A 25,111-nucleotide genomic window follows, 5' to 3' on the forward strand; every position below is an offset into this window, starting at 1 on the left:
TGACCTGAAGAGCAACTGGAAAGACAGACAAGCTGACATGAGTCACAATATACACAATTATACATAATTACATAAAATTTTCAAAGCATCGCCTGAGTTTAAAAGTATTTGTTATTTTGAATGGAATCCAAAGCCATTTATCTACCTGTTTTAGGTTTTTTTTTTTTTTTTTAATCTGTGTTGTGTTCCAATGTCGAAAGTACGATGAGTGGTAAATGCCATTATGTGTGTTCTCAAATAATCAGCCAGCTTTTAAAATAGTCTTAAAGTCAATCATTCACAGCCCAACAAAAAGGTATGATTCACAAAACAGCACCCGAAAAATCCACTTGTTTTGTGTGATTATTTTCACTGAATAATGCGTTAAAATGACAAATATTATGTTCTTTCTTTTCAGAACAAGACTGATCAGAATTTTCTTCTCAAATAGACAATTTTTAATTTTCTTTAAGAGTTCAAATAGTTTACAGTATCCAGAAGCCGCCTTAACTGCAAAGTGCACCTTTCGATCATCCTGTCGGTGCATCTTTTCTCCTCGGTGAGCCAACAACCAATCAGAGGCGAGAATTCTCACGCCCCCGGCTTTTGATTGGCTGAAGGCGGAAAGGGGACGTTCCCTGTGAAAGGCACGGCGCGTGTGTGACCGGAGTTCATTTATGTTTACATTTGCAGGTTGCGGGTCCTCTGAGGGACAAAGCAACGGCTCCAACAGCAGCCACGACCACTAACAACATCACAGAAGGACGGAAATAAGAGGAGACATCTTTTTTTAACGGTAATCTCAGGTTTACGACGTTTTTAGTCCTTTAAAAGTTGTCTTCCGAGTGGCAGTTGATAGGGCGAGTCAGCATTCCGTTACCATAGCAACAGCACAGCACCTATAGCTAGCTATAGGTTTTGCCGTTAGCCATCAGTTTTAGCTTGACTTCGTGTTACAGATACTGACTCACTGAAACCTTTAAATTGTGTCGTTCAGCTCGTTTAAGAGTCGTTATGCATTAATGAGTGAAAATGCAATTCAGGGACTTTTTGGATTACCTGGCTTCCGTACGTCTCCGTCCACTAAACTGAAGCCAACCTGCTGTTTGCGTCAGTACGAGGTGCTAACTGGTTAAATCCGGTGAGACATACTTACAAGCAGTGATGTCAAGTAGAAGTATTCAGAGCTTTTACTTCAGTAAAAGTAGCAACACCACAAAGTACACCTTTACGTAAAAGTACAGTAAGCTAGTTAAGTATCATCAGCTAAATGAAGCTAGTAAAAGTACTCATGAAGCAGAAACATGGTACCTGTGGGTATTATTAGTATGTATATTACAGGGTTATTAATTCTGATTCATGACTGCTGTTCACTGTTGTAGGTTGTCAGAGTTGTTTTTATTTTCATTTGTATGTTGTTGGTTAGTTTATAACAATGCACTGACTTTTAGAAGATGATCACATGTTTTCTTTATGAAATCTTTAGTCTGAAAGGTAACCAGGAACTACAGCTGATAAATAAATGTAGTGACGCAGTAAGTGTAATATTTCCCTCTGAAAGGTAGAGTACAGTATTTGAGTAAACGTAGTTTTCTCTGGTGCTTATGAGTACAGTAGCAGGGAGCTGCACCGTATCCTGTTACCCATCAGATTCTGTGGTGTATAGATCACTGTCTGAACATCACTAACACTATACTGATCAATAGTTACTCAATAGTTGAATCTAGTGCCATTGTGAAAGACTGTGAGGGCTCACAGATTTAAGTGCTTTAAGTTTCATTACTGTATGTGAGTACAGTACACTGAGTGTACTGTTGCTTTGTATTTGTCTTTGTAATCCACATTCTGGTCAGCAAAGCACATCCTTCTGATGTTTTCATTTATGCAGTTTTTTGTACAGTCGAGACTTTAACATCACTGTCACAGCTAGTCCTAAAATTGGGATTACGGAGCTATTGTCTTTATCTTTGTGGTCTCTTGACAAGCCTGTAGGTTCGGTCTACACCTGATCATGAAATGAATGTTATTAATGTAGCTGCAGCTGTTAAATCAACAAATTGATTTTTTAAAAAAAAGGCAGTTGCTGATCTTTTAAAGCAGAATTCAAAAAGAAATCACCAAGACTAACAAGTTTTATATCCGATTCACAAAGCTGTAAGAGACAAAGCTAAGCGACACAGCGGGCTGTACATCAGAGCGAGGAGAGACGCAGCTGATGGTTAAAGCATCTAAAGAAAGACACGGGTCGATAAGTGAATGTGGAAGGGTGTAGGATGTCTACTCATGATTAATTCATGTTGATTGATTTATTGATTAATCAATAAATGATTTCAGGACCAAGTGTTTTGGACTCGGACTTGTAGCCACACCAAGGTCGCTCATTTTGTGGGATTCTTTCAGCTCATTGTCCTCCAGTCTTTCAGATTGATACCCGCTCGGCTGCCATGACCGCGGGGAAAGATGTCCGTCTGCTCTCTGTTTGACCAGCGTTTCTTCTTGTGCCTGCGCTCCATTTTTAATGTCTTCAGTGGAAGCGAAGCTCCTACTGAAGGTACTCTGTTTCAACTTGGCTAAGACTGTGGATGTCCAGCCTGCTCACTTACACCGCACGCCGCCGCCGCGCTTTTCAGCACAGATTTAAATTTAACAACTGGAGGCGTTGAAAAACACGTCTCCTATTTCAGTGAACAAATATCAGGGATTATCCCTCTCCACTTGCACCCTGCTGAGGTCTGCCGCTCATTTTCCCTCCATCATGTCGAGAGGGATCAGGTGTTTGTCCTCACAGCTTCTAATTGGTCACCAGATCCACGGCTGGGCCTGTTGCTTGAGTGTGTAAGTCAATCTGAACCCAGCCGTCCTCGTGCTGATACCAACCTACTCTTTTTTTTTTTTTTTTAAGTCTCCAGAGGCAGACGGTGCTTTAGGGTGAGATGTGGCTCATTGGTTTGACTGCTGAAGAGCGTGATAGCGACTTAAGGGCCTCTTGAGACAAAGATACGTGTGGAGGCAGACGGGCGGGGGCAGCATCTTCCAACACCATTATCCTCACACATGTAGGCTTCACAGCGCAGGTGAGTAAGAGCCATTGTTTAAATGAACACAGTGGAAGCTTTGTGGTAAATAAGGTTACCCAGTTTCCAATTTAGGAAGGTGACTGTGTGTGTTGCGTCACTGAAACCAGCTGGATTCGGATTATTGCTGAAAGAATTGGTTGAACAATCAATTAGTTAATCAACAAAAAATTAGCTGCTAGTAATTTGGGTAATTTTCTCCAAAGTAAAAGTACAGAGAGTATTTGTGTGCTTCTGCCACTCAAATGTGCAAAGATTTGCCACTTTTCTGTTTCATACCTACTGCAAATGAAATCCCTTCTGGCTTTTTGGACTGTTGTCAGATAAAATGAGCAGTTTTAAGACAAGCCTTTGGGCTTTGGTAACTAATTTTAATAGACTAAATAATTCATATTTTAATAATAAAATAGTTTGATAATAAATATCATTGTTAGTTGCAGCCTTAGTTTTGAGTGTTTGCATGTGAAAGAATCAGAATCAGAATCAGAAAAAGCTTTATTGCCAAGTACGAATTTGCACATACGAGGAATTTGCTTTGGTGAAGTTGGTGCTTGACACATCTACTTAAAATAAGCTATTAAAAAAGTAGAAAATATAACAATATAAATATATACACAAGTCTGTTTTTGTGGATATAGTGTGTCATACAAAGCTGCATATAAAGATTTTTTATATGGAATTTAAAGGTTTGTCTTTTCTGCTGTTACATTATATTAAGATGATACTTTTATCCAACACGACTTAAAATGACTGTAGTCAACCTCTGTATCAACTGAGTGTTTTGTACTGTTTGTTTTTTTAAAGGACTTTGTATGATAGTAAGCGCTAGCATGACGTGCTAAGGTGTAGCCTGAATGTTTTATGTTATGTAGTGACACTGAGCAGTTAACGGAGTCGTTCAGTCTGAATCCAGTCATTGTTCGCTGAGGACAGATAATACAAAGGTATTATCATCCGTGTACCTGTTCTGGTCGCACGCTGAGGGAGAACCTTGGAGAAATCCTTTGGGGGCTGTAACTGTATCCGGCCTGAGGTCAGTGGGGCGTCTCGGCCCAGTGTAAAGCTCACAGTTCAGGGCCAGGATTATCCAGATCATTGGATCAGAATACTGTTACCTAGCACCATAACCTCCCACAGTGTACCTGGGATGTCCCTCCTTACTGCCACCACCCCCCCACCAGTATTCTGTCACCATCATTACCAGGTATTAACTTGAACTCACCTTCACCCTGCAAGACACCAGATAGGAGGCGGAGGCGAACAGCTGAGACGCCGCGGCCGCTGTGCTGGAGTCAGAGTGCAGACAGACAATAACAGAAGTAAACCCACACAGGATCATTTCTAACGTTAGAGGTCTGGCCATGCAGGGCTCAGAGGGCAGACGGTCCAGCTCTTAGGTCCGGACTGAAATATCTCAACAGTAAATTGATTAACATTCATTCGACAGCACACTGAAAACTCAACCGTATTCAGTAGACATTACTTTGTCACCACAAACTGAGAACCAGTTGAGAGTTTGGGATAAAAATAATGGATTACTACAATTCTACTAATAATAATCATAATAATAATCATCATCATCTTAATTCTACCCGACACCAAGTGCTCGTAGGCGTTGGAGTTGTTCCCCCTCGCTGTTGCTGCATTGCTGCCCTCTGTTTGGATCCGTCCTGCCACAATAACTCTTGAATGCCGGTGTGTGACAGCGCGCTGACAGCCAGAGCACTCACCTGATGAGAGAAATGGAAACGGAAACATGACTCCGAGCGCGCACTTACAGCATGTACTTTGTTCTGTTTGATTGAATTTCAATGTGGGGCCGTCCAGCGCAGCCCATTAAAAACATACCAGATAGATGAGAAGATGAGCTTTTTGCATTCGCTCGTCGTCGGATGAGCTCATCTGTCGTTGTTCTTTCAGGTCCAGGATGGGTCTACCTGTGGACGGCCCGGACAGAAATGATGACGGACATGAATATAAGCAGCAGGGAGAGGGAGAGGGGGGCGAGAGCCAAACCGAAACCTCCAGCCGCACCCCGCCGCCCATCATGAAGAAGAAGAGAAAAGGCAAGAAGAGGTACTTTACTGCTGGATCTCCTCGTTTGCACCTCTGCACTTATTTCCCACTGCAGGTGTTTCACCTCTGAGCACCATGACAGTTATGATTCTGTAACTGGTCCTGGAGGCTCTCCGGTTTTTGTTGTGTCACTTGTCCTCATCGTTTGGGAAAGGAAGAGGAGTGTAATGAGGCATTTGTAGGACCTCGCAGCAAAGCAGATGTCTGTCCCTCTCTCTGTCTCTCTTCTCTTCCAGATGACTGTGGATCAACCTCACCAACTGCAAATATGAAAGCGGTACGTTTGGGCAAAGACGACGAAGCCATAAACGTCTGTTACTCTGTTATTTAGTGCCGATACTGCACCGATAGTACTCTGCACAGTCCAGCTGTTCATGGTTTACAGACACTTTAGTCACGTAGAATTCTCGGAGTAAAACAGCGACGTATGTGAAGCTCTAGATACACGACATGGCCAAAAGTATGTGGACAAGCCTGTGCACCCCACTGTATTTCAGCCCCTTTGTTCAATTTAAGGGAAATCTTAATGCTACAGCATACAATGATATTTTAGATACTGTGTTTGTCCCTTTCTTGTTTTAACGTCACAAAGTCCAAGAGAAGCCTTGACCTCAACCTGCAGCCAGGTCACATCTTTGGTGGAAGACTGGAGGCTGTTTCAGCTGCAGGTTAATGCCCATGACGCTGGAAGGAAATGGGTGTAACGTCTGGCTGTCCACATACTTTTGGCCATGCAGTATATTTTAAACGTAGGCTGTTTATAGTTGCATGAATTGTGGTTAATCCTGCTGTCCAGCCGACACATGCAGTCCAGTGATACGCACACATCCTCAGAGTAAAAAGCTCCTTCCTGTGTGCTTGTCTCAGTGCGGCGTGCCAGTCGCAGATACGGTCTCAGAGAGGCGATGGAGGGCGAAGACTGGACCCTGTTTTGGACCGACTGCTCTGTCTCTCTAGACCGTGTTAAGGACATGAAGCGTTACCAGGTACTCCACTGAATTTGCTCACACCAACACCCCCATGACTGCCATCAATATGAAAGACTAATTAAACTGAATTCAATTATATAAATCAAGCTGAAAATGGATCAGGGGCCCTCGTCATTCTGCTCTGTCAAACTGTAATGTCGTTTCATGTAATTTAAATTCCTCTGCACAATATGCCTTCCCATGAAATAATAAAAAATGTAGATTTCCATTAAGATTATGAGATTGCATCGTTTTTCCAGGGCACAGTGTTCATGGCTCATAACAGTTTTTCAGCTCAGTTAATCAATTTGTAATCTAATTGGGTAATTCAGCGCAGGAACTATTCAGCACCAACGATTCCTCTGTGAATGAAAAAGGTGTATCAGTGTATTTTTTCATGTCTCATTTAGAAACAGTGTACAGAATACCTGTGGCAGCAGCCACAGAGTACCTCCCCTGTAAATACAGTCGTGTGTGTCTCTTGTGTCTTTGCAGAAAATTAATCATTTTCCAGGGATGAGCGAGATCTGCCGCAAAGACTTACTCGCGAGAAACATGAACCGTATGCTGAAGCTTTTCCCCAAAGACTACAACGTTTTCCCCAGAACGTGGTGCCTTCCTGCAGAGTCAGTTTGCACGTTTCACTTTCAGTTGCTCTTTTATTTTCTTTATCTCAGCGTGTGTCAATGTGCCACCTCCTTGTCCGACTGTGCTTTGCAGTTACAGCGACTTCCAGGCTTACACCAGGGCCAAAAAGAACAAGACGTACATCTGTAAGCCAGACACCGGTTGTCAAGGCAAAGGCATCTTCATCACCAAGTCAAGTAGAGACATTCAGGCTGGAGAACATATGATCTGCCAGGTTTACGTCTCCAGGGTGAGTCACAGAGCAGCGACGCAGGAACGCACACAGGTTGATGTTCACGGGCTGAACCGTGTTTTTCCTTCCCTCCTCAGCCGTTCATAATCAACGGATATAAGTTTGACTTGCGTATCTACGTGCTGGTGACGTCATGCGACCCGTTCAGCATCTTCATGTTCAGGGAGGGACTGGCTCGCTTCTGCACCACCAAGTACAACGAACCAACTCACAGCAACGTGGTGAGAAACGTTAAAGCGCGAGTCTGTTTGTCCCATGAAAAGGCCAGAAGCAACAATGACTTGTGTGCATCCAAAGCCTGATAACCCTTCTTCCTCACACACACAACCTAGTTTATGTTGACTCCCACATACACCGTCCTGCTGCTGCAAATACTCACAATGCACCAAATGCGTATTAATCTGCAGCTGAAAATAGTCCCAACAAAAGCTTAATGTTTGTGAGTGTTTTTAAAGAGGAACCAATAACAAGGACAGAGCCACCAGCCTTACCTTTAAAGGTCAGAAGTGAGTCAGTGTAATCGTTGTCCTGCTCGTTATATTCATATTTTATCAGTAATACAATGTGATTTCAAAGTCCTTCACAAAGAAATAATGAGAAATAAGTAACGATAAGACATGAAATAATGAATGAATGTAACGCTGGCTGGATAGAAATAAAAGAAGAATAAAATAGGCAGATTCAACCTTCAGAACAGAGTATAATGTCATAAAATTGATAAAAATGCCAATCACAATCGACTGTGGCAGCTCTAAAAATGATAAATACTCCAATGTGTTCCTCGTGTTAGGATGACGTGTGCATGCATCTCACCAACTACTCCATCAACAAGAACAGTGAGAACTTTGTCCGTGATGAGGACACCGGCAGCAAACGGTGAATACTACACTCCCCTTTGTGTTACGAATACTACATTAAAATACTGCATGTTTACTGCATGTTTTTTGCCTTTTTTTGTCCCTTAGAAAGCTGTCCACCCTGAACAAGCTCCTGGAGTCCATCAGTTGCAACACAGAGAAGATGTGGAGCGACATCGAGGACGTGATCATAAAGACTCTGATCTCTGCTCACCCCATCCTCAAGCATAATTACCACACGTGCTTCCCGAACCACACCACCGGCAGCGCCTGCTTCGAGATCCTGGGCTTCGACGTGCTGCTGGATCACCGGCTCAGACCCTGGGTGCTCGAGGTGAAAGACCCCAGTTTGATATGATGCATATCAGCCATAAATATGCAGATTCAATGTGGTCAGCTTCAGGTTTTTATCAGGCATCTATTCAGGACAGTTTAGCACAGATGAAAAGGATGTTTATTCAAAGATGTTCTCAACCCCTATGAACATTTAAGAGTTGTGTCTGGCTGCACAGAATGAGATTAGAATAAGACTGAAATGGTTAAAATGTTACTCAGGACATCCATTTTCTTCTTCGACGTCTCAGTCAGTCAGTACTTCGTATGTGTGTGTTTCCAGGTGAACCACTCCCCGAGTTTTACCACCGACTCGCCGCTGGACCGCGAGGTGAAGGACGCGTTGCTGTACGACACCCTGGTCCTCATCAACCTGGGCGCCTGCGACCGCCGCAAGATCACCAAAGAGGAGAGGCGCAGGGTGAAGGACAGGCTGCAGCAAAACAGCTCCAGAGAGGCCAGGTAGGGCTCCGCGATGCAGATGGTGTGTGGATTTTTCCCAAGGTCACACACTCACTCCCGTGTGCTTCCTGTAGACATGTGCAGGTGACTGTTACTGTGTGTGTGCGCCTGTGTGTGTGTGCGTGTGTGTGTGCGTGCGTGTGTTTCACCACCAGGTCGGAGGAGCTGCGTCAGTGCCAGGCAGCCACGGTGGAGCAGATGGAGAGGTACGAGGCCAAACACCTGGGAGGCTTCAAGAGGATCTATCCCAGAGAGGGAGGAGAGAAATACGACAAGTACTTTAAACACAGCAGCTCGCTCTTCCAGGAGACCGCGGCGTCCAAGGCCAGAGAGGAGTGTGCCAGGTACCCGCAGCACGCGTTCAACGTGCTCAGTGCAGGCCAGTAAAGAGCAGAGGAGGCTGCCAGCGACGCACATCCGTCTTTGTCTGCGTGGACTGCATGAGGCTGCGCACACAGAAAAGTAAAAACAGAGCAGGTGGTTCACTGCAGAAGAATGAGAACATTTTATCTGCTCGGTTTGAAGCTTAAGAGGATAAAAAAAACCAAAAACAACTCACAGCTTCACTGAACACAGACGATAGGGCGTCTTAATACATTAAAATCTGCTGGAACTCAAACAATTAGTCGATTAATCAGGTTGATTAGTTGAACGTTAATTAACAATAAGTAGTCAAAAAAAAAAAAAAAGATTATTATGAACACTGATAAGAGCAACACACTCTGCTCAACACGAAGCAGGCGCAGGGTTTCTCCTCTTCTTCACTGCCTTCAGGCAGACAGACACCTGTAAAACACCAAATCCACCAGACGTGTTAACGAGAAACACAACACACAACATCCCAGAGTGAGACGCCGCTCTGCCGTCCCAGAACAGGTGCGTCTCATTCAGTCAGACGAGGCACACCTGGGCAGGGCTGGAGAGGACGGGAGGGACAAACCGCACAGCCGGAACATCATCAACAACAATCAGGCAATAAAAAACCAGCATTCGTCACATTTACGGTCCTCGCATGTGATTTACTTCTCTTCCGTGTTTTCTGTTCTGCTGTCTGTCGTCATGAACTGAATATCTTTGGGTCTCAGACTGTCACCTTGAGCTCTGGGAAATTATGATGCACATTTTTCACTGTTTTGCCATTTTAATGGACTAAATTATGAAGCACTTAATCAAGACAAAATAAGGAAAACAGTGATTTTACAGGCAACCAAACAGCTTTTTAAAATTAATATCGCTGCTCATTACTGTTGTTTGTTTTCACATTCATCTGCTGAAGGAGGAAAGTTTCTCTGTAGTCACTTTAATTCTGAGATGAACACATGAACGTATGAGCAGTGCAGGGTTTATAATGTCACAGCTGGTTTGGAGCCAATCGTGGTCCAGTATGAAACCATGTGAGACGATTCATCTGACGTGGTTTAACAGTGTTATTCCAGGCTGTTTTTATATATGTCTTAAAATTTGTCTGGAGTACAGCAGGAGCAGCGTTATTAAGATAAATGTACCATAAAGGCTTTGGCAAAGGCAAAAGTGGACATGCAGACTGAACATTTTCAGAACAAACTGAACGATTTCAACCTGTCTTATAATAATCTTTGCGCAGTAGAAATATTAATGGCACATATAAAATATATGCAGCTAGATGGGAAAAACTGGAATAATTTGAATGTACTTTGGTGGAGGCTTTCTCTTCTCCTCATCACTATTATTGAAGCATTAAATTTTAATTACTTTAATTTTGTGGCCTTGCTTAAAAAAGACAAAGGGATTTAATTAGCGCTGAATTATTATTATGATCATGAAAAATAACGTGACTTAATATCAGAGAGAGACGCTCGAGCTTCTGTGTGTATTTATGTGTTCAGGCAGCAGCTGCAGGAGCTGCGTCTGAAGCAGGAGCAGAAGGAGAGAGACCAGAGGGGAGGCCGGAGGAGAGACTTGCAGGGGGAGACAGCGGGGGAGAGAGTCAAACCCCGACGAGCGCAAACACAACCCCCCACCTCCAACTGTGACCCGCAGCCGGTGAGGCTCATTAAAGATGCAGCGTTCGCATGAGGCCACCAGAGGGCGCCAAACAGCTTCTGTCCTGTGACGAATGTCTTCTATTCTGGCTGACCCCTTTGAGGAAATGTACTCTTGCCCAATTTAAATGAGCGAGAATAATATTCCTGCAGATCATTTTTATTGGATGTCTCTCATTTCGAATTCAAATATCTTTTATTGTCAAGACGGGAGAAACAAACAGCGTTATCGGGGATGTTCAGTGACAGTAACTGCAGATATATTCTAAATGCATGCTGGTGGCTACGTATACAGTGAGGCCATAAAAACAAATTGAATCAAGTGTTTCTCTGCAGCCGCCTGCGTCCAGCGCGATGGTGGATGGAGAAGCCGCAGAAGTCCGAGAGGAGAAGCCGGAGGAGGAGGAGGAGAAGCAGGCGGCCATGGAGGAGCAGGAGCGGGTCGACGGGCTCCTCCAGAGGAAGAAACTGCTGCAGGACCTGGGGGTGGTAGACCAGATCCACCAGCTGCTGCAGGGCCGGACAGAAGGAGGGGGGGTCCTGCAGGACGCCTGCACCCACCAGCAGAGTAAGCAGCCCCGTCAGAGGCAGCAGCAGATGAAGGTAAAAGCAGCTCAGTCCCAGTTTTCACTGTTTGTTGTTGTTAAATTCTGCTAACTGTCCCGAGTCACTCCAGTGTCTCTCCTTCACTTCAGCTCGACTCTTTGACTCAGTTTCCCCAAAGGACAAAGCAGGAGCCCTGCATGTCACGGCAGGTACGTCACCAACGCCGCTCCGCTTCTAATAATCCAACATCATGTTTTATTTGAAGAAATGAGGAGGCTGAGGTACCCTGCCCCTTTAAAGAGACCACAGGAATAATGAATTCTGTGATTTTGATGCTTTTTTTCCTCCTCCCCTAAATTTCCAAAGAACAGAAAAGATAAAAGAACATTTTCTGCAGTTTCATGCCAAGAAGCCAAAGATTGTCTCCACTGTCGATCCGCCTGCCAAATATTTTCTTCTTCTCATAAAATGTTAACAGATAGTGAAAAAATGCCTCTAACAATTTCCAGCCAACTTCACTCTGTACATGAGACACAGAAAACGGGCAAATTCTCACATTTTAGAAGCTGAAATCAAAGAATATTTAACAGTTAATCAATTTAAATAGATGCAGATTAATTGTCTTTGAATTGACTAATTCATAAATGAAGTTTTTTGTGTTAATCCACATTCATTTTAAATGTAAAACAGGGTTTCCACAGTCGCTCTGTGAACAGATAAACAGCAATCAAATCACAATCTGAACAAATAATCCTGAGTGAAGAATGAAAGCGTGTGGACGGCTGATGTTTTGGGTCATTGGCAGAGCCGGTGTCACGCTCAGGCCGTTCAGATGACGGACACGCGGCGGAATATTATTGATCATTTGCAGCACTAATGAAATCATCACGAAGCAGAATTAAAATGACATAATATTATCTCCACACCGCAGCAGATCCACTCCCACATGACTCAGCAGCGTCTGCTCAGGCCCGCGATGGACCAGAGGAGCCCGAACGAGGCCGAGCCCGAGAGCCTGCACCGAGCGGGAGAACCGCGAGGGACCGTCAGCGCCCAGCGGATCCACTGGACAGGTAAACACTGCGAGCTCGCTGCAGACGACGGGAAGCTGCTCGACGCAGCAGCTGAACGACAAATCTGAGGATGTGAGGTTTTTTTCTCTTGCTCTTTCTTTACAGAGACTCTTTGTCAGCTGCACCGTTTGTACAAAATATATATATATATATTACTGAAAACCTCTAAAAATAAACGCAGCTGGAAGAAAATACAGCTGACTTCTGATGACAAACAAAAACTGCCTCTTCACATTGAATTAGCTTTAGGTGGGAGTTTACGTTTGTGCACATATTTGGATAATGCTGCATGTTTTATCATTGCTGCTGCTGATGTCGTGTTGCTCTCTTCTGCTGTGCGGTTCACTTTAATTTATGCTGTAGAAATACATTTGACTGTAGTGGAAGAAGCGAGGTGAAAGCATTCATTAGATATGATTGTGTCCTTCACATGCATCGCTCAGATTAACATGATTTAACTGTAATCAGTTTGTGCTCTTAATGTGACATAAAACGCTGATTCTCGCTGCCCTGTTTTCTCCTGCTTCGTGTCGTTTCGTTTCACATTTTAAAACCACGGAGCGAGCTTCCCGTTCATAAACACATAATTAAAAACACCAGGAAAGCTCATCAGACGTCTCAGCCTGATGCTGGTCTTTTTATTTCCACTCAGATTTTTCCCACGTGTCAGATTTTCTCCTCTGTCTCCTCATCAGTCAGCGGCCCTCCGGCTGTCAGGCAGGACAGCAGGAGCGGCTCCTGTGCCGACCCCCGGCCCCGTCCCGCCATCCCGCTCATAAACCACGTCCCTCACGGAGGCCTGCGCTGCGGCGCCTACGCGGCCCACGACCCCGCAGCCCTGCAGAGCCTGCTCGTCGTCTCCACCCGCGCCCCCATGTTCAGGAGGCCTGGCTTCTCTCACGTCGTCCGCAACTCCTCCCGCAGAGCCCCCCAGCACGGCAAAGGGCAGTGAGGAGCGGGACCCGCTGCTGCATTCAAACGGCTGTGAACAAACAGGATTTCTACTGTGAAAATAAAGAAACACTCTGTGCCTGAGCTGAAAATCTCATGCCTGCAGACAGATTTTATGTCTGGACACCTGCAGTTTGCGCTGCTTGCCACTCTGTAACCTCCAGCACAAACAACATTATGGCTTTTCAACTTTTTCTACCCACTGCGAGCGCTCAGACGTGGAATATTTTGCTCTGCGGATGAATCATCTCACACAAACCTCGCCTACAGTGCCAAAGCCAAGCAGACGAGCCTGATTTAACCCCTCACAGCAGCTGTGATCCACATCTGCATTCTCCAAAAACGTGTCAGGATGCGATGAAGTCTCTGATTATTGGCTGTTGATATGAGCTTAAAGCGACTCAATAAAACCAAATGTAATTCTCATCAATATTAAAGTTATTCATTCAGATTAAAACCATATTTGAATAGAGAATGAAAAAATAAAGGCCTTCTGCTTCTTTTCTCAAGGAATTTTCTTTATGCAGTCAAGTATTTTTTTTTTTTTGCACTGATGATAAATAAAATATATATTTTTTTAAAAATATGATTTAGTTTCATCTTTAACGTTTTTCATTCAGTTTCTGGACGTTCATTCCAGCATTACTGTTTTTTTCTGTTTTTAAAATTATTCTTTTTATGGCTGCACATGTTTTTAAATATGTGGGGGGGGGGTTTTTCTTTTTACTATTTTGTTCTTATAAAATGTATTTTTTGCTGGTCAGCGTTGGAAAAGAAAAACTCGCTCCTGATTGGTTTCATCTTGACGCTTTTCAGAGAAAGAACCATAAAGTTTTACAGCATCTCTGCATCCGCTTTCTTTGTTTGGTCACAAACTGAAGACAGAAAGACACAAAAAACAAAACTTTAAAACTAAAACAACCATCTGACGCGAAATCCTCCAAACCAGGAGCTGCTGCATCCTGTGAGGAGTGAAGGCCTGCGCGTTGAGGAGCGCGCGGGAAACAACTGGACAATCATTAAAAAGTACAGGAAAATATTATTTCATGTTAAACTGATATCGGAAAAAAGAAAGAGAAAGTGGTTTAAATGTCTGAGGAAGCGTTTAAAGTGCGTGAAACCTAAACTAACTGAAAGAGATGAATTTGGTTCAGTAAGGCCTTCGCCTGCAGACACACTGAAGTTTTCATTTTTCACTGAAATATTACAGAAACACGACGTTTAACAGGCCTGCAGAGAAAAATAAATACAGCTCTTAATATCAGGCCTAATGAAGTAGATTTAAGCTTTATTATTCGGCCCTATGGAACATTATTAACGAACATATAAAGTAAGATGCTTTTATTTTGGAACAAAGTTGAAACTTTGGCTCCTAAATTTTTACACGTATTTTTTTAAATCCAAAAATCTTCATTTTAATCAAACGGCGTCACTTTGTTGGAGTTTGTTTCTCTTGGAGGCGAAAAAAAATAAAAAAATCAAAGCGAACAGAGAATGTGTTGCATTTCAGGAATTTATGGTTTTATTGCGTCTATAAATGTCGAAAATCCTCGTTGGTGGTGGAAATCAGCAGCACGCCAAAAGAAAAAGACCATTTTAAACAAACCAAAGCGGAAATAAGACGCACGAAATACTACTAATAAGAAGAAATGCGTTGTCAAAGAATGAATTTCAGCCTCGACGACTTTCAGATTTCAATTTTGTCCTGATGATTTTTAATAGAAAAGTTTGCAGAAGAATGTGCTGCTGAAAGTTTTCCTGACCTTAAAATCCCCCTCAGGACTGCAATCAGCCGAACACATTTCCATCTTTGGCCTGCATGGTCAAATTGATCTGCGGTGACTGAAGGAAATCCTCCATTCTGAGGGATCATAAAAGTCTTTACAGCAAAAATCTTTCAGCCTGAAAGCAAAAAAATGCGCTCAATCATCCGCGCAAAGATGGCACGATTATTTCTGTGCGCAGTGGAAGTGAAACAGGTTTAAAGAAAGAGGTCAGACACGTTTTAGGACTCAGGAGGATTGAAGCTGAAATCGTGTAATTAGACTGAACTAACTGGACACGGCAGCTGTGGACGATAAGAAGCCGTACAGACCTTTTGGTTAGAGCCCAGAGGCTGGAACAGAACCAAGTGCGCCACATCCAGCACGGCGTCAGCCTCACAAACACTCACATCCCCTCATCTCTCCGCTCTGCGCTTTCATCCAGCACCACATTCAAACATTTCAGGCCTTGGAGAAAATAAAGATGGCGATGAGAAAGCACGTCTAAAGCACAAAAACGGCTGCTGTTTATGAAAATTTACAACTTTGCCATGGAAGTTTACGACTCGCCAGGCTCCGGGATTGGTTGCTGGCGGTCATGTGGACAGCAGGAATGGGAACTTATTTCCCATGAGGTTATATTGCAGCTGCTGTTTTCAGCGCTCATTCACTTAACACTAGTAACACAACCTTTTCTTGGCTCTTTGTAAATGCACGACGCGTACGCAGTGTTGTTGGGAAGGTGGCCGCCGTACGTGCGTAATTTCACGAAAAGTGCGCGATGGAGCCTCCGCGCGATGCGTGCGCCATGTTAATGTGGCTGCACTTGTGTGGCTGTGTGTTCGTGAAAATGAGGGATCATCACACTCCTGGATGGCGGGATTACTTTCACGAAATCACTTGAACAAAGTGGGAAATTTGGGAGAAAGGCGTAAGAGGAGGCGAGGGGAGCTTCGGCGGAGTGGCACCCACACAGGAAGTGATGGATTATCAACAAAGGTAAGGGCGCCGCGCTGCTCATGTGCCGGCACAAGCGCGCTGCTGCGGCGCTGCTGAGGCTGAGCTGTCAGCGCAGGCCTGATGTTTACACGACTGGAAATGGGGGAGATCAGTATTTAAGAAATGCTAATTATCCAGTGCAGAGCTTCTCTCCTTTCTTGCGCTGAGTGAGGATTCACAACCAGTTGCTGATGCGTGTGTTTAACCCGTGAGGCGCCGCAGCGCCTCCAAAAGCGCCAACACGCCTCAGCGTCTGCGCTGAAATGTGTGCAAATAATGCTTCATGTGGCAAGTTTGAGGCCTGTATGGACTGATGATGTTATATAACGAGGAGCGGTTTCGGCTGCAGGCCAGACTTTGACTTGATGATGATGATGATGATGATGGTGGTGGTGGTGGTGGTGGTGGTGGTGGTGTGGTGGCGGTGGTCATACAGGCCCTGTGCTGCGGCTGAGGCGGTTTTTCTTAAAAATCACCGACATCTATCCATCTTTTATTCTGCTGCAGGTTTTATTCTATCTGGTTTTATTTTATATTATTTTATTTTTTCCTTTTATTCTGTATTCGGGGTTTATTCTGTGTCAGAGGGTTCGGGTTGGTGTCGCGCGCCGCCGCCTCTTCATCCAGTTATTTGGCGGCTCTTTCGTCCAAATCTTTCAGAATTGTGCACAAATATTTTCTTTGCTTTGAGATTATTTTTAATTTGTCAGAACGGACAGAGTCTCTCATGGCTGCGTTGAGCGTTTTGTTGGATTTGTGGCGCCTCTGCAGCGCTTTCCTTCGCCCCGTGTGATGCTGCAGTTTTCGAACACCGTCATGTGTGAAAACAGTAAAAATCATCAGTGAGTCTGTTTGTTCGCACCTTCCAGATGTCCAGCAGCTGTCGGGCTTCAGGGGCTGCGGCCTGGCGCACAGGCTGAAGCCAGAGATCATTTCAGAGGTTCAATCAAAATGTTTCTCAAACGGATCAGAAAAAAAAACAACCAAAAAAACCAAAACACATCTGGATCTGACGCAAAAGCAAAGGCGGAAAAAACGGATTGTTCGTTTTTATCTAAATTAACAGCCTACAAATATACAAATTTATCTGCCTAATTCAATCAAATCGCTGTAATAAATGAAAGATTCGTATTATTGGGACACTTCAGTGCTTTATTTCGTTATTTTTCATTCATTTTTTATCTAAAAGGGGAACTTTTTTAAAGGTGAAAGCTAATTAAAAATGTAGAAATTATCCCTGTGGAATTAGAAACATCATACATATAAAAGATAACACTTAATTTAACAAATTCATATTTTCTTTGCACGAAAATTCTGAAGTATCGTATTATTAACGATAAATAAAAGGCTTTAACTGCAGAGCCAGACGCTAAATTTGGGGTTTATTAATAAGAATAAGCAGCTAATATCCTTAACCGACACATGATGAACAGAATATTACTAATAGCTGCTGACAGGGACGTTAATGAACATGATAATATTAATTACAGCTCTAATAGTTAATTGATCTGCTTCAGTGTTTGTAATCCAGTTAGTGATCAGGTGAGCTGATGACATCAGGATCAGGACAAACACTGAGGCTCCCTTCAGACGTTCATACTTACACAGTTATTTTAAAAATGGAGAATCAGTTTCCACTTGCTCACGGTGGGTGATGGTGGTGATGATGATGATGATGATGAGCTGTGTGGAAGCGCGTGTCCTCCCTCCTGCTCCCCGCGCGTCTTCGTGGACTTCAGTCACAGTTGGCGTTGAATTAGAAGCCAGGAGGAGCCTTTAAACACCTTTTAAAGAGTGAAATATCAACATTAGTGACGCAGCTTTTTTTTCTGCATCGATTTGGACTCACTAACACTCATTAATGGGATTCCTGGCAGCTGCGTAGAGAATACAGTGTTTTTATTTGTGCGTTTATTAGCAGATGATTTGACAAGATGGGAGAGAAGGTTAGAGGAGGAGAGCGAGGTGTTAGCCGGTCATTTGTGCGCAATTTGAAATAATGCGCAAAGTGTTTTCACTGCGCTGTTTTTTTCCTTTTTGCATAGTGTGTGTGTGTGTGTGTGTGTGTGTGTGTGTGTGTGTGTGTGTGTGTGTAAGAGAGAGAGAGAGAGAGAGAAAGAGAGAGGAGGGAGAGTGCGTGCATGCGTGTTTGTTTATTACGGAGGGGGAGAACTCCGTCTGTTTTACTGGACTGCATTTGCATAAAATGAAAAGTTAATCCAGGAGCACTTGTCCAGGCTGTACTCTGTTTTTAGTGTAACTGCATTTCCGTGAGTCGCAGCATCTGTGTGCGTGAGCGTGCGTAAAGACCGACAGGCTCGAGCGCTTCGTTTCGATTCACCGGGGACCCCTGCGCGCAACAAGAGCCCCCCATGGGTGCAATAGTGCAAGCACAGACGGCGGTGATTGGCCAGAGGTTGATCAGATGGTACACTTCCCCTCTGTATTCAGTGGCACCTCACAACCCCCCCTTTCAGCAAAAACCAAATCTCGGATAAAGTAATGGCAAAACCACTTGGACTATAAAAGACAACAAATCATATTCCTCCGGAGTATATACACCCCGTTGTCCACCCAATGAGTTCCTATTTTGTTAACTCAACTTTTCCCGTGTCTCTACCGGGAGGACAGGACTCTCTCCTGGGTCAGATACCGTTATATTCCTCGGGATACACCGATCCGTTAAGACACTACTCCAACGCGGCCACCTATGGAGCGGCCAACATGCAGGAGAAGGTTTACCCGGCGTCCTACTACCAGCAGACGGGCGCAGCGGCCATCTACGGCCGGGCCGGCGGCGGAGCGCCCTGCGACTACAACCCGGTCGGGACTTTCTACAAGGACGCGGAGGGCTCGTGCGCCTTCTCGAGCCGCGAGGACCAGCCGCTGTTTGTCACTCAGGAGCATCAGCAGCGCAAAGCGGAGTGCCCGGAGACCGTGAGCATGAGCGGCAGCATCGACGACAAGTCGTCCACCCTGATCTACCCGTGGATGCAGAGGATGAACGCCTGCTCCGCCGGTGAGTAACAGAGTGCACGTTTCACTGTGTTGTTGTCACGCTGCCCGGAGTGCAGAGTCCTGCTCCGCGTGACGGAGCGAGCCTCCTGAGCCTCGCAGGGTTACCTGTTCAGCCGCGGAGAGCTCATTTAACCGACTTCACGTTTAGACACAGACACGGAAAAATAATCAGATGATCACACAACCGATAGTTTGAGGCTGTCTTGAGTGCGCGCGGGTCTCCATGCGCCTTCAGGGCTTCGGCTAGTTCATCATCGTCACATACATACAGCCGCACGCGCACACACGCACGCACATACAGACTTGGCCTACATCACCCGAGCTCCAACTTAAAGCTCTTAGCCCGTGTCACATGGCGGCTTCAGGATGGGCCTTTTTTCTGTGTCAGAGGGACAATAAATACCACAGAAAGACTCAACGGCGACTAAACGTCCAAAACACAAAGACAGAAAATATCATTTCACTGGAAATCTCAAAAAAGAAACACGTTCCAGGCTTTGCTCCTGACTGCACATCCCCTCTGTGATGTTAGAGAAGAATAAACTGATGACAGGAGAGAGGACAGAGTCCAGGAGGTCACTTTAACGCACCACGCATTGTGCACATTTTCAGCTCCAAGCTATGTAGCCACATTAATGACATCATTCAGGAGGTTTTTAAAAATAAAATGTATGTGATGCTCATTATGACCTCACTGAGAGGCATGTCATGCTCATCATAAAGAAATATTATTAGAAATTAAAGTGATTTTATGGAAAATGTTTTTTAACAATGAATAAACGCTGTTGAATGACACTGTGAGACATTTGCGTACCTACAGGAAGAGGCTGGTATTGGATTAGAACAGGAGAATTTTAAAATATATATATACACAATGAAGTACAGTTAATTACTATCTCATAATTTATTACTTATGCATGCCAAGCATTAAATTTGAATGTTCTAGGAGTGTAATGTGGAGTTAAATAGTCCAAAGATCTGAATTTCCGCTTTATTGAATTTTTTCAGACAGATTTCGACTCCACTCTCGGGCAGATTTTTCGGCTACACTTTAAAAACTCACTTCAGAATTTCATTATTAATTGAGGAATCCACTGTCTTCGTTTCAGGTCCATTTGGCAACAGTGGCCGCAGGGGCCGACAGACCTACACCCGCTACCAGACTCTGGAGCTGGAGAAGGAGTTCCACTTTAACCGCTACCTGACCAGGAGGCGCCGGATAGAGATCTCCCACGCCCTGTGTCTGACGGAGAGACAGATCAAAATCTGGTTTCAGAACCGCAGGATGAAGTGGAAAAAGGAGAACAAACTCCTGAATCCCTCAAAGACACCCGAGGAGGAGGAGGAGGCGGAGAAAAAGAGCTAAAAGGACACAGAGAAAGGCATGTGTGTGTGTGTTTGCGTGCACACTCCTAAAATAAAACCATGTATTATGTCTTTGTAGATATAAAGTGCTGAAAATCACATGTTAGAGACGTGTAGAGTGATAGACTTTATTTCAGTATCTGCACGGTAATAATGTCTGCATCGGGTTAAAATCAGGTCCTCCTCTGTTCGTCCTTGTGCTCGTGTGTTTATTTAGGGGACTATGCAAAATCCGCCAAAATGTAAATAATTTTTAGTGTTAAGTTTTTGAAAATGTTGTTACCTCATCATCGTAGGCCTACTGAGTTTTACTCCTCTCTGGTTTCCCCTCATGCCATTAAACAGGCTCTGTCCTTCATCTTGTGGTGTAGTTGCTCTATAATAGTCTGTTGTTGTTTACAGCTGTGCCATCGACACTTAACATTTGTACAGATGAGAAAATGTTTCATGTTATTTATTGTTGTTCACCTGTGTTCAATGCACATCTGGATATTGTGTGCAATATTTTGTTTAGGAAATTGTACATAGAAATAAAGGCTTTTTGATGTATATTGGAAAATCTGGTGGCGTCGTTCATGCTCAAGAAAAATATGCGTATTCTTATTATTTTTATTATTATCACTGCAGTATCATCATCATTATTATCACTATTATTACTCATATTATTGGAGGCACCGCTTCGCCTCTGAAGCCACAATAAACCAACAGATTCACATCAAACGATACAGAGACTGAAATCCTCTGCAGGTCGACGCTCTGCGCGTTAAAAACTGCCGACAGTGTGGCTGATAAGTCTCTGTTATGTGTTACCTGAGCCTTTTGTGGCCTACATTATCAGTGTGTTACATAAATGATGGATGGCTCCAGGGCCTGACAGCGCGTCCCGGCGGGGCGTTACCGCCGCTCACCGGAAGATGGCGCTCTCTGCCCGCACGGCTCTCGGGGCGCAGCGGGGAGGCACCATTGACTGGAGCCTAACGACCATTATTTCGTCATCATTTGTAACCATGGAGCATGAATTACCTCTTGAAGTCATCAGTGAGGATTTACGACTGGTCAACAAAGGCACGTGATTCCCGAACGCTCTCCCATATTTGGCCGCATACCTGGCAAAGTACAGTAGGGCTTCATTGCTTATAATTCATGATTGCATCCATAAATCGTGAAAGCACACAGGATTATAGCGACAAAGATCTACAAATCGAGGCTTTAAAAATCCAAGCAAATGAGCTCTTACTTTGTAAACTCGTTCTCAGGGCGCTATCCAAATGGCTCCGACTATCAGTTACTAAATTATGGGACTAACGGCGCTGTGAGCGGTTCCTTCAGAGACCCTGGCACCATGCACTCCGGGTCTTTCGGCTACAACTACAATGGCATGGACCTAACCGTGAACCGCACCAACACCGGCAGCCACTTCGGGGCCGTGAGAGAGGATGCCCGGGGATTCGCGCCGGACGCCCGCTACAGACAGACGCCCAACTGCTCGCTCTCGTCTCCAGATCCAGTGCCGCCGTCGTGCGCCACGGCCAGCCGGGAGCCGCTGGAACTAAAAAGCCCCTCTCCTCCCTCTGACCGGAGCACGACCTCGAGCGGCGGCAATCTCAACAAAAGCAACAGCGCTCATTTCACGGAGATAGAGGACGCCACCGTCGCCTCCGAGACCGAGGAGGGCGCGCACGGCAGCGGCGGCTCCAGCACGGCACCGCGGGCGCAGCAGCAGCAGCACCAGGACCCCAGCGCCACCTCCTCCACTCCCACATCAAATGATTGCCAGTCGCCACAAATATTCCCCTGGATGCGGAAACTGCACATAAGCCATGGTATATTTACACATCTAATAATATTTTGTTTTGAGGGATGTCACGCTGACGGTGTGCCATAAATCTGTCAAGTGTTGCATGAGTGAGCAGGCTGGTGTGGATGATTGGGAAAAAGGCAGTGTTTGTAAAGTGTTTATGGGATTGTTTGCTCTGGATGGGGGATGAGGTTAACTGCCGCTGGAGCCTGACAGAGGACGGGTTGTGAAATGTGGATTTTTTGGGGCATTTAAATGTGGCCCAAACTGGCTGAGAGCTCGAGAATAAGAGCCGCGGAGTGTCGGTGTGTGTCGTGGTGCTTGCATGCTTCCTCCCTGCATCAGCTCATTCCATGTTGTGACCCCTCTGTCCATCACGCATCCTCATGCTGAAGCCAAAAAACAGCCTAGCAGTCAAATCCCCCCCTCCCTCTCCTCTGTTGTTGTTGTTCAGTGCAGTTGCTAATTTTCTGGATTTTCTGTAAAATTGTAGATATGACTGGACCTGATGGGAAAAGGGCCCGAACTGCGTACACCCGCTACCAGACGCTAGAGCTGGAGAAAGAGTTTCACTTCAATAGGTACCTAACCAGACGGCGGAGGATAGAGATAGCCCACGCCCTGTGTCTTTCCGAAAGACAGATCAAAATCTGGTTTCAGAACCGCAGGATGAAGTGGAAGAAGGACAATAAACTGAAAAGCATGAGTCTTGTAACAGGAGGCAGCGCCTTCCACAACTGAATAACTTTTTGGCGCAGATAAAATAAAAATACTAGTAAAAAAAAATCCATGAGTACTGTAAAGCTATTGAAAGCGCAGCACCTTCCAGCATGCTATTGTGATAGAAAAAGAAGTATTCTGTGGTCTTAAAATGCCATTTTTAGTTGACTGTTGTTGTACTATGATAGCTTAGATGTCCTGCTGGGAAAAAGAAGATGTAAATATTGTTGGGGGGATTAATTGTCCATGCTTTTTGCTCTCTCTTTGAAGGTGTTTCAACTTGAGCTCTTTATTGTGACGGTCTATAACAGGAGTAAATTCATTGTACAGTTACACACACACAGAAAAAAAAGTTTCCAAACCATATGCTGCTCTTCATTGAATGTAAACCTAATGTATTCCGGGGCCATTCAAAGCGCTTTAGTGTGAGTTTTTCCTGCTATTTTTGATGGTTATCTTGTGGTCAGATCCATAAACCTTCACAAACAAGCCAATGTGTAGCTCTAGGATATTTTGTGCATCTATTATTATTATTGTTTAGAACTAATTATGAGCAATGCAAATGTATTCAACCTGTCAATGTGATAAATTTTTAGTGCAAAGGGTTATTCTGTGGATAGGCAGTGATGTAAGCTTTTTTCGCCAATAAGCTTTTTGTATTTGTAAGTGAACTCATAGCGCTTGGAAATAAAGTTTCTCTCAATTGCTTTGAACGTGTCTCGACTGTGTTATCAATGAGAATAAATGCAGAGAAAAGTCAGGTCATATTTAGGGTTATTGTTAGGTTTTTAAGTGGCCGCGTAAAAGCTTCTGCTTCGCTTTCGACCCGATCTAAACTCGCTAATGATTAACCTGGAGGAATTGTACAAGTGTCACGGGAACAACAAGATTTTCGGCTTCGTTTTTTGGCTCAGGTTAGCAGGCAAAGTGACGCAGAAAAGAGAAATATCTGACTTTTTCAAACTTACCTCCTCTGACCTCCCTGCAGCGAGATGCGCGCTTGCCAGGTGGGAAATATGTTGGTGTTAAAATCCCCCAAAAAAGAGTGGCTTTGGCTTACAGGTATATAGGCAAGGCTGAAGTTGGTAAAAATCCCCCCTTGCCAAAGATTGTATAGGCCTATATTACTTACAGACTGTGAAAAGTCACGTGAGGTCCATAAAGTTGGTTTTATGGTTTTGGGGAGTAGACAATGTACTATATAATTCACAACCTTGAATGAAAGTGACGGCTTAACTGCATGGATGGGACTGGAAAGGCTGGACTGGGGAAGGAAGTGATGTCCAGTCATATGTAGTCAGTTGAGGATGCTGGAGAAACTTGGAAAACGGTTTCCATAAAATACTGTGGCTGCTCGGATTTTATTTTAAAATGTCAGATTAAATTTGGCAGTTTTTTAAAGGGAGTCTTGACTGGACTTTTTTTATTTTAAATGTTGTTTACACTCCTGCAGTTTGAGCCGGATTTCTTGCACATTTTCACCCGCAGAAGAACACAAATTATTTGACATTTTAATGTTTTGCTAAAAAGAAAATGTGAGAACTTCTGCTGTTTGGAAAGGGCTCCATAAGGGCCTCTACACTGCAGCAGTGGCACGTACTGATTACAGGCTGTTGTACTTTTATTTTTATTATAGAAAGAGACACACAAAGTGCCTCATTTTGCAAACTGAAAAATGTTTTAGAGAAGAAAATAAAATCTCTTGAAAGTGATTCCAGGCTTTAAGCAGCTGACATGAAACGAACTTGAGCGAGGTGCCGGAGTGATTTATCCCGATCTGTCCAGTCACCGAGCGGCCAAAGGTGAAGTCTCGGACAACTGCGAGCTGGACACAAGCTTCACTGATTTTCCATAAAGAAATCTCAGGCTGTGTGGGCTGCATGCATTGTCTGCCGGCCACTAATAAAACATAATGATATTATCTTCAGGAAACTAAAGGCTTTATGAGACTTCTGCAATATTTTCAAACTCATTTCAGGTAAAAAAAGAAAAAAAAAAGTTAAAATCAGTGGTGGGCTATATGGGTCCCAGACATTTTCCACATATTCATAACTATTAAGTGGCAATTTAACCAGCGTAATGAGTATTGCATATTGATAGGGGTAATCTGTACCCGGATCTCATGCATAATTCATACCGGCGGGGATCATCGCAGGGTCAGTAGACTGCATATAGACTGCAGCCGCAGATGCGTCAGGAGGAAGCGCACCGCTGCCAGACTTTGCACC

The 25,111-nt window shown here is 44.3% G+C and overlaps 3 protein-coding genes across 3 annotated transcripts; all 3 read left to right on the top strand.

The window, feature by feature from the left end:
- The first annotated feature begins 4,980 nt into the window (after positions 1-4,980).
- ttll6 (tubulin tyrosine ligase-like family, member 6) lies at positions 4,981-13,221 on the top strand. The gene is given in 15 exon segments (XM_076760610.1): positions 4,981-5,129; positions 5,366-5,406; positions 5,997-6,115; positions 6,593-6,723; positions 6,818-6,974; positions 7,055-7,198; positions 7,768-7,853; positions 7,943-8,168; positions 8,451-8,629; positions 8,785-8,973; positions 10,495-10,651; positions 10,987-11,253; positions 11,346-11,405; positions 12,128-12,269; positions 12,965-13,221. Coding segments are annotated over 15 exon segments (2,304 nt in total).
- A 5,338-nt stretch (positions 13,222-18,559) lies between these two features.
- On the top strand, positions 18,560-20,366 carry hoxb6b (homeobox B6b). Its single transcript, XM_076760004.1, has 2 exons — positions 18,560-19,001; positions 20,110-20,366. The coding sequence occupies exons 1-2, from the start codon at positions 18,560-18,562 to the stop codon at positions 20,364-20,366; spliced, it is 699 nt and encodes a 232-aa protein (XP_076616119.1).
- A 1,224-nt stretch (positions 20,367-21,590) lies between these two features.
- Positions 21,591-23,594, top strand: hoxb5b (homeobox B5b). The gene is made up of 2 exons (XM_076760265.1): positions 21,591-22,188; positions 22,657-23,594. The coding sequence occupies exons 1-2, from the start codon at positions 21,591-21,593 to the stop codon at positions 22,902-22,904; spliced, it is 846 nt and encodes a 281-aa protein (XP_076616380.1). The 3' UTR covers positions 22,905-23,594.
- The last annotated feature ends 1,517 nt before the right edge of the window (positions 23,595-25,111 follow it).

Source organism: Chaetodon auriga, chromosome 20 (genome assembly GCF_051107435.1).
Source record: "Chaetodon auriga isolate fChaAug3 chromosome 20, fChaAug3.hap1, whole genome shotgun sequence".
Lineage (NCBI taxonomy): Eukaryota > Metazoa > Chordata > Actinopteri > Chaetodontiformes > Chaetodontidae > Chaetodon > Chaetodon auriga.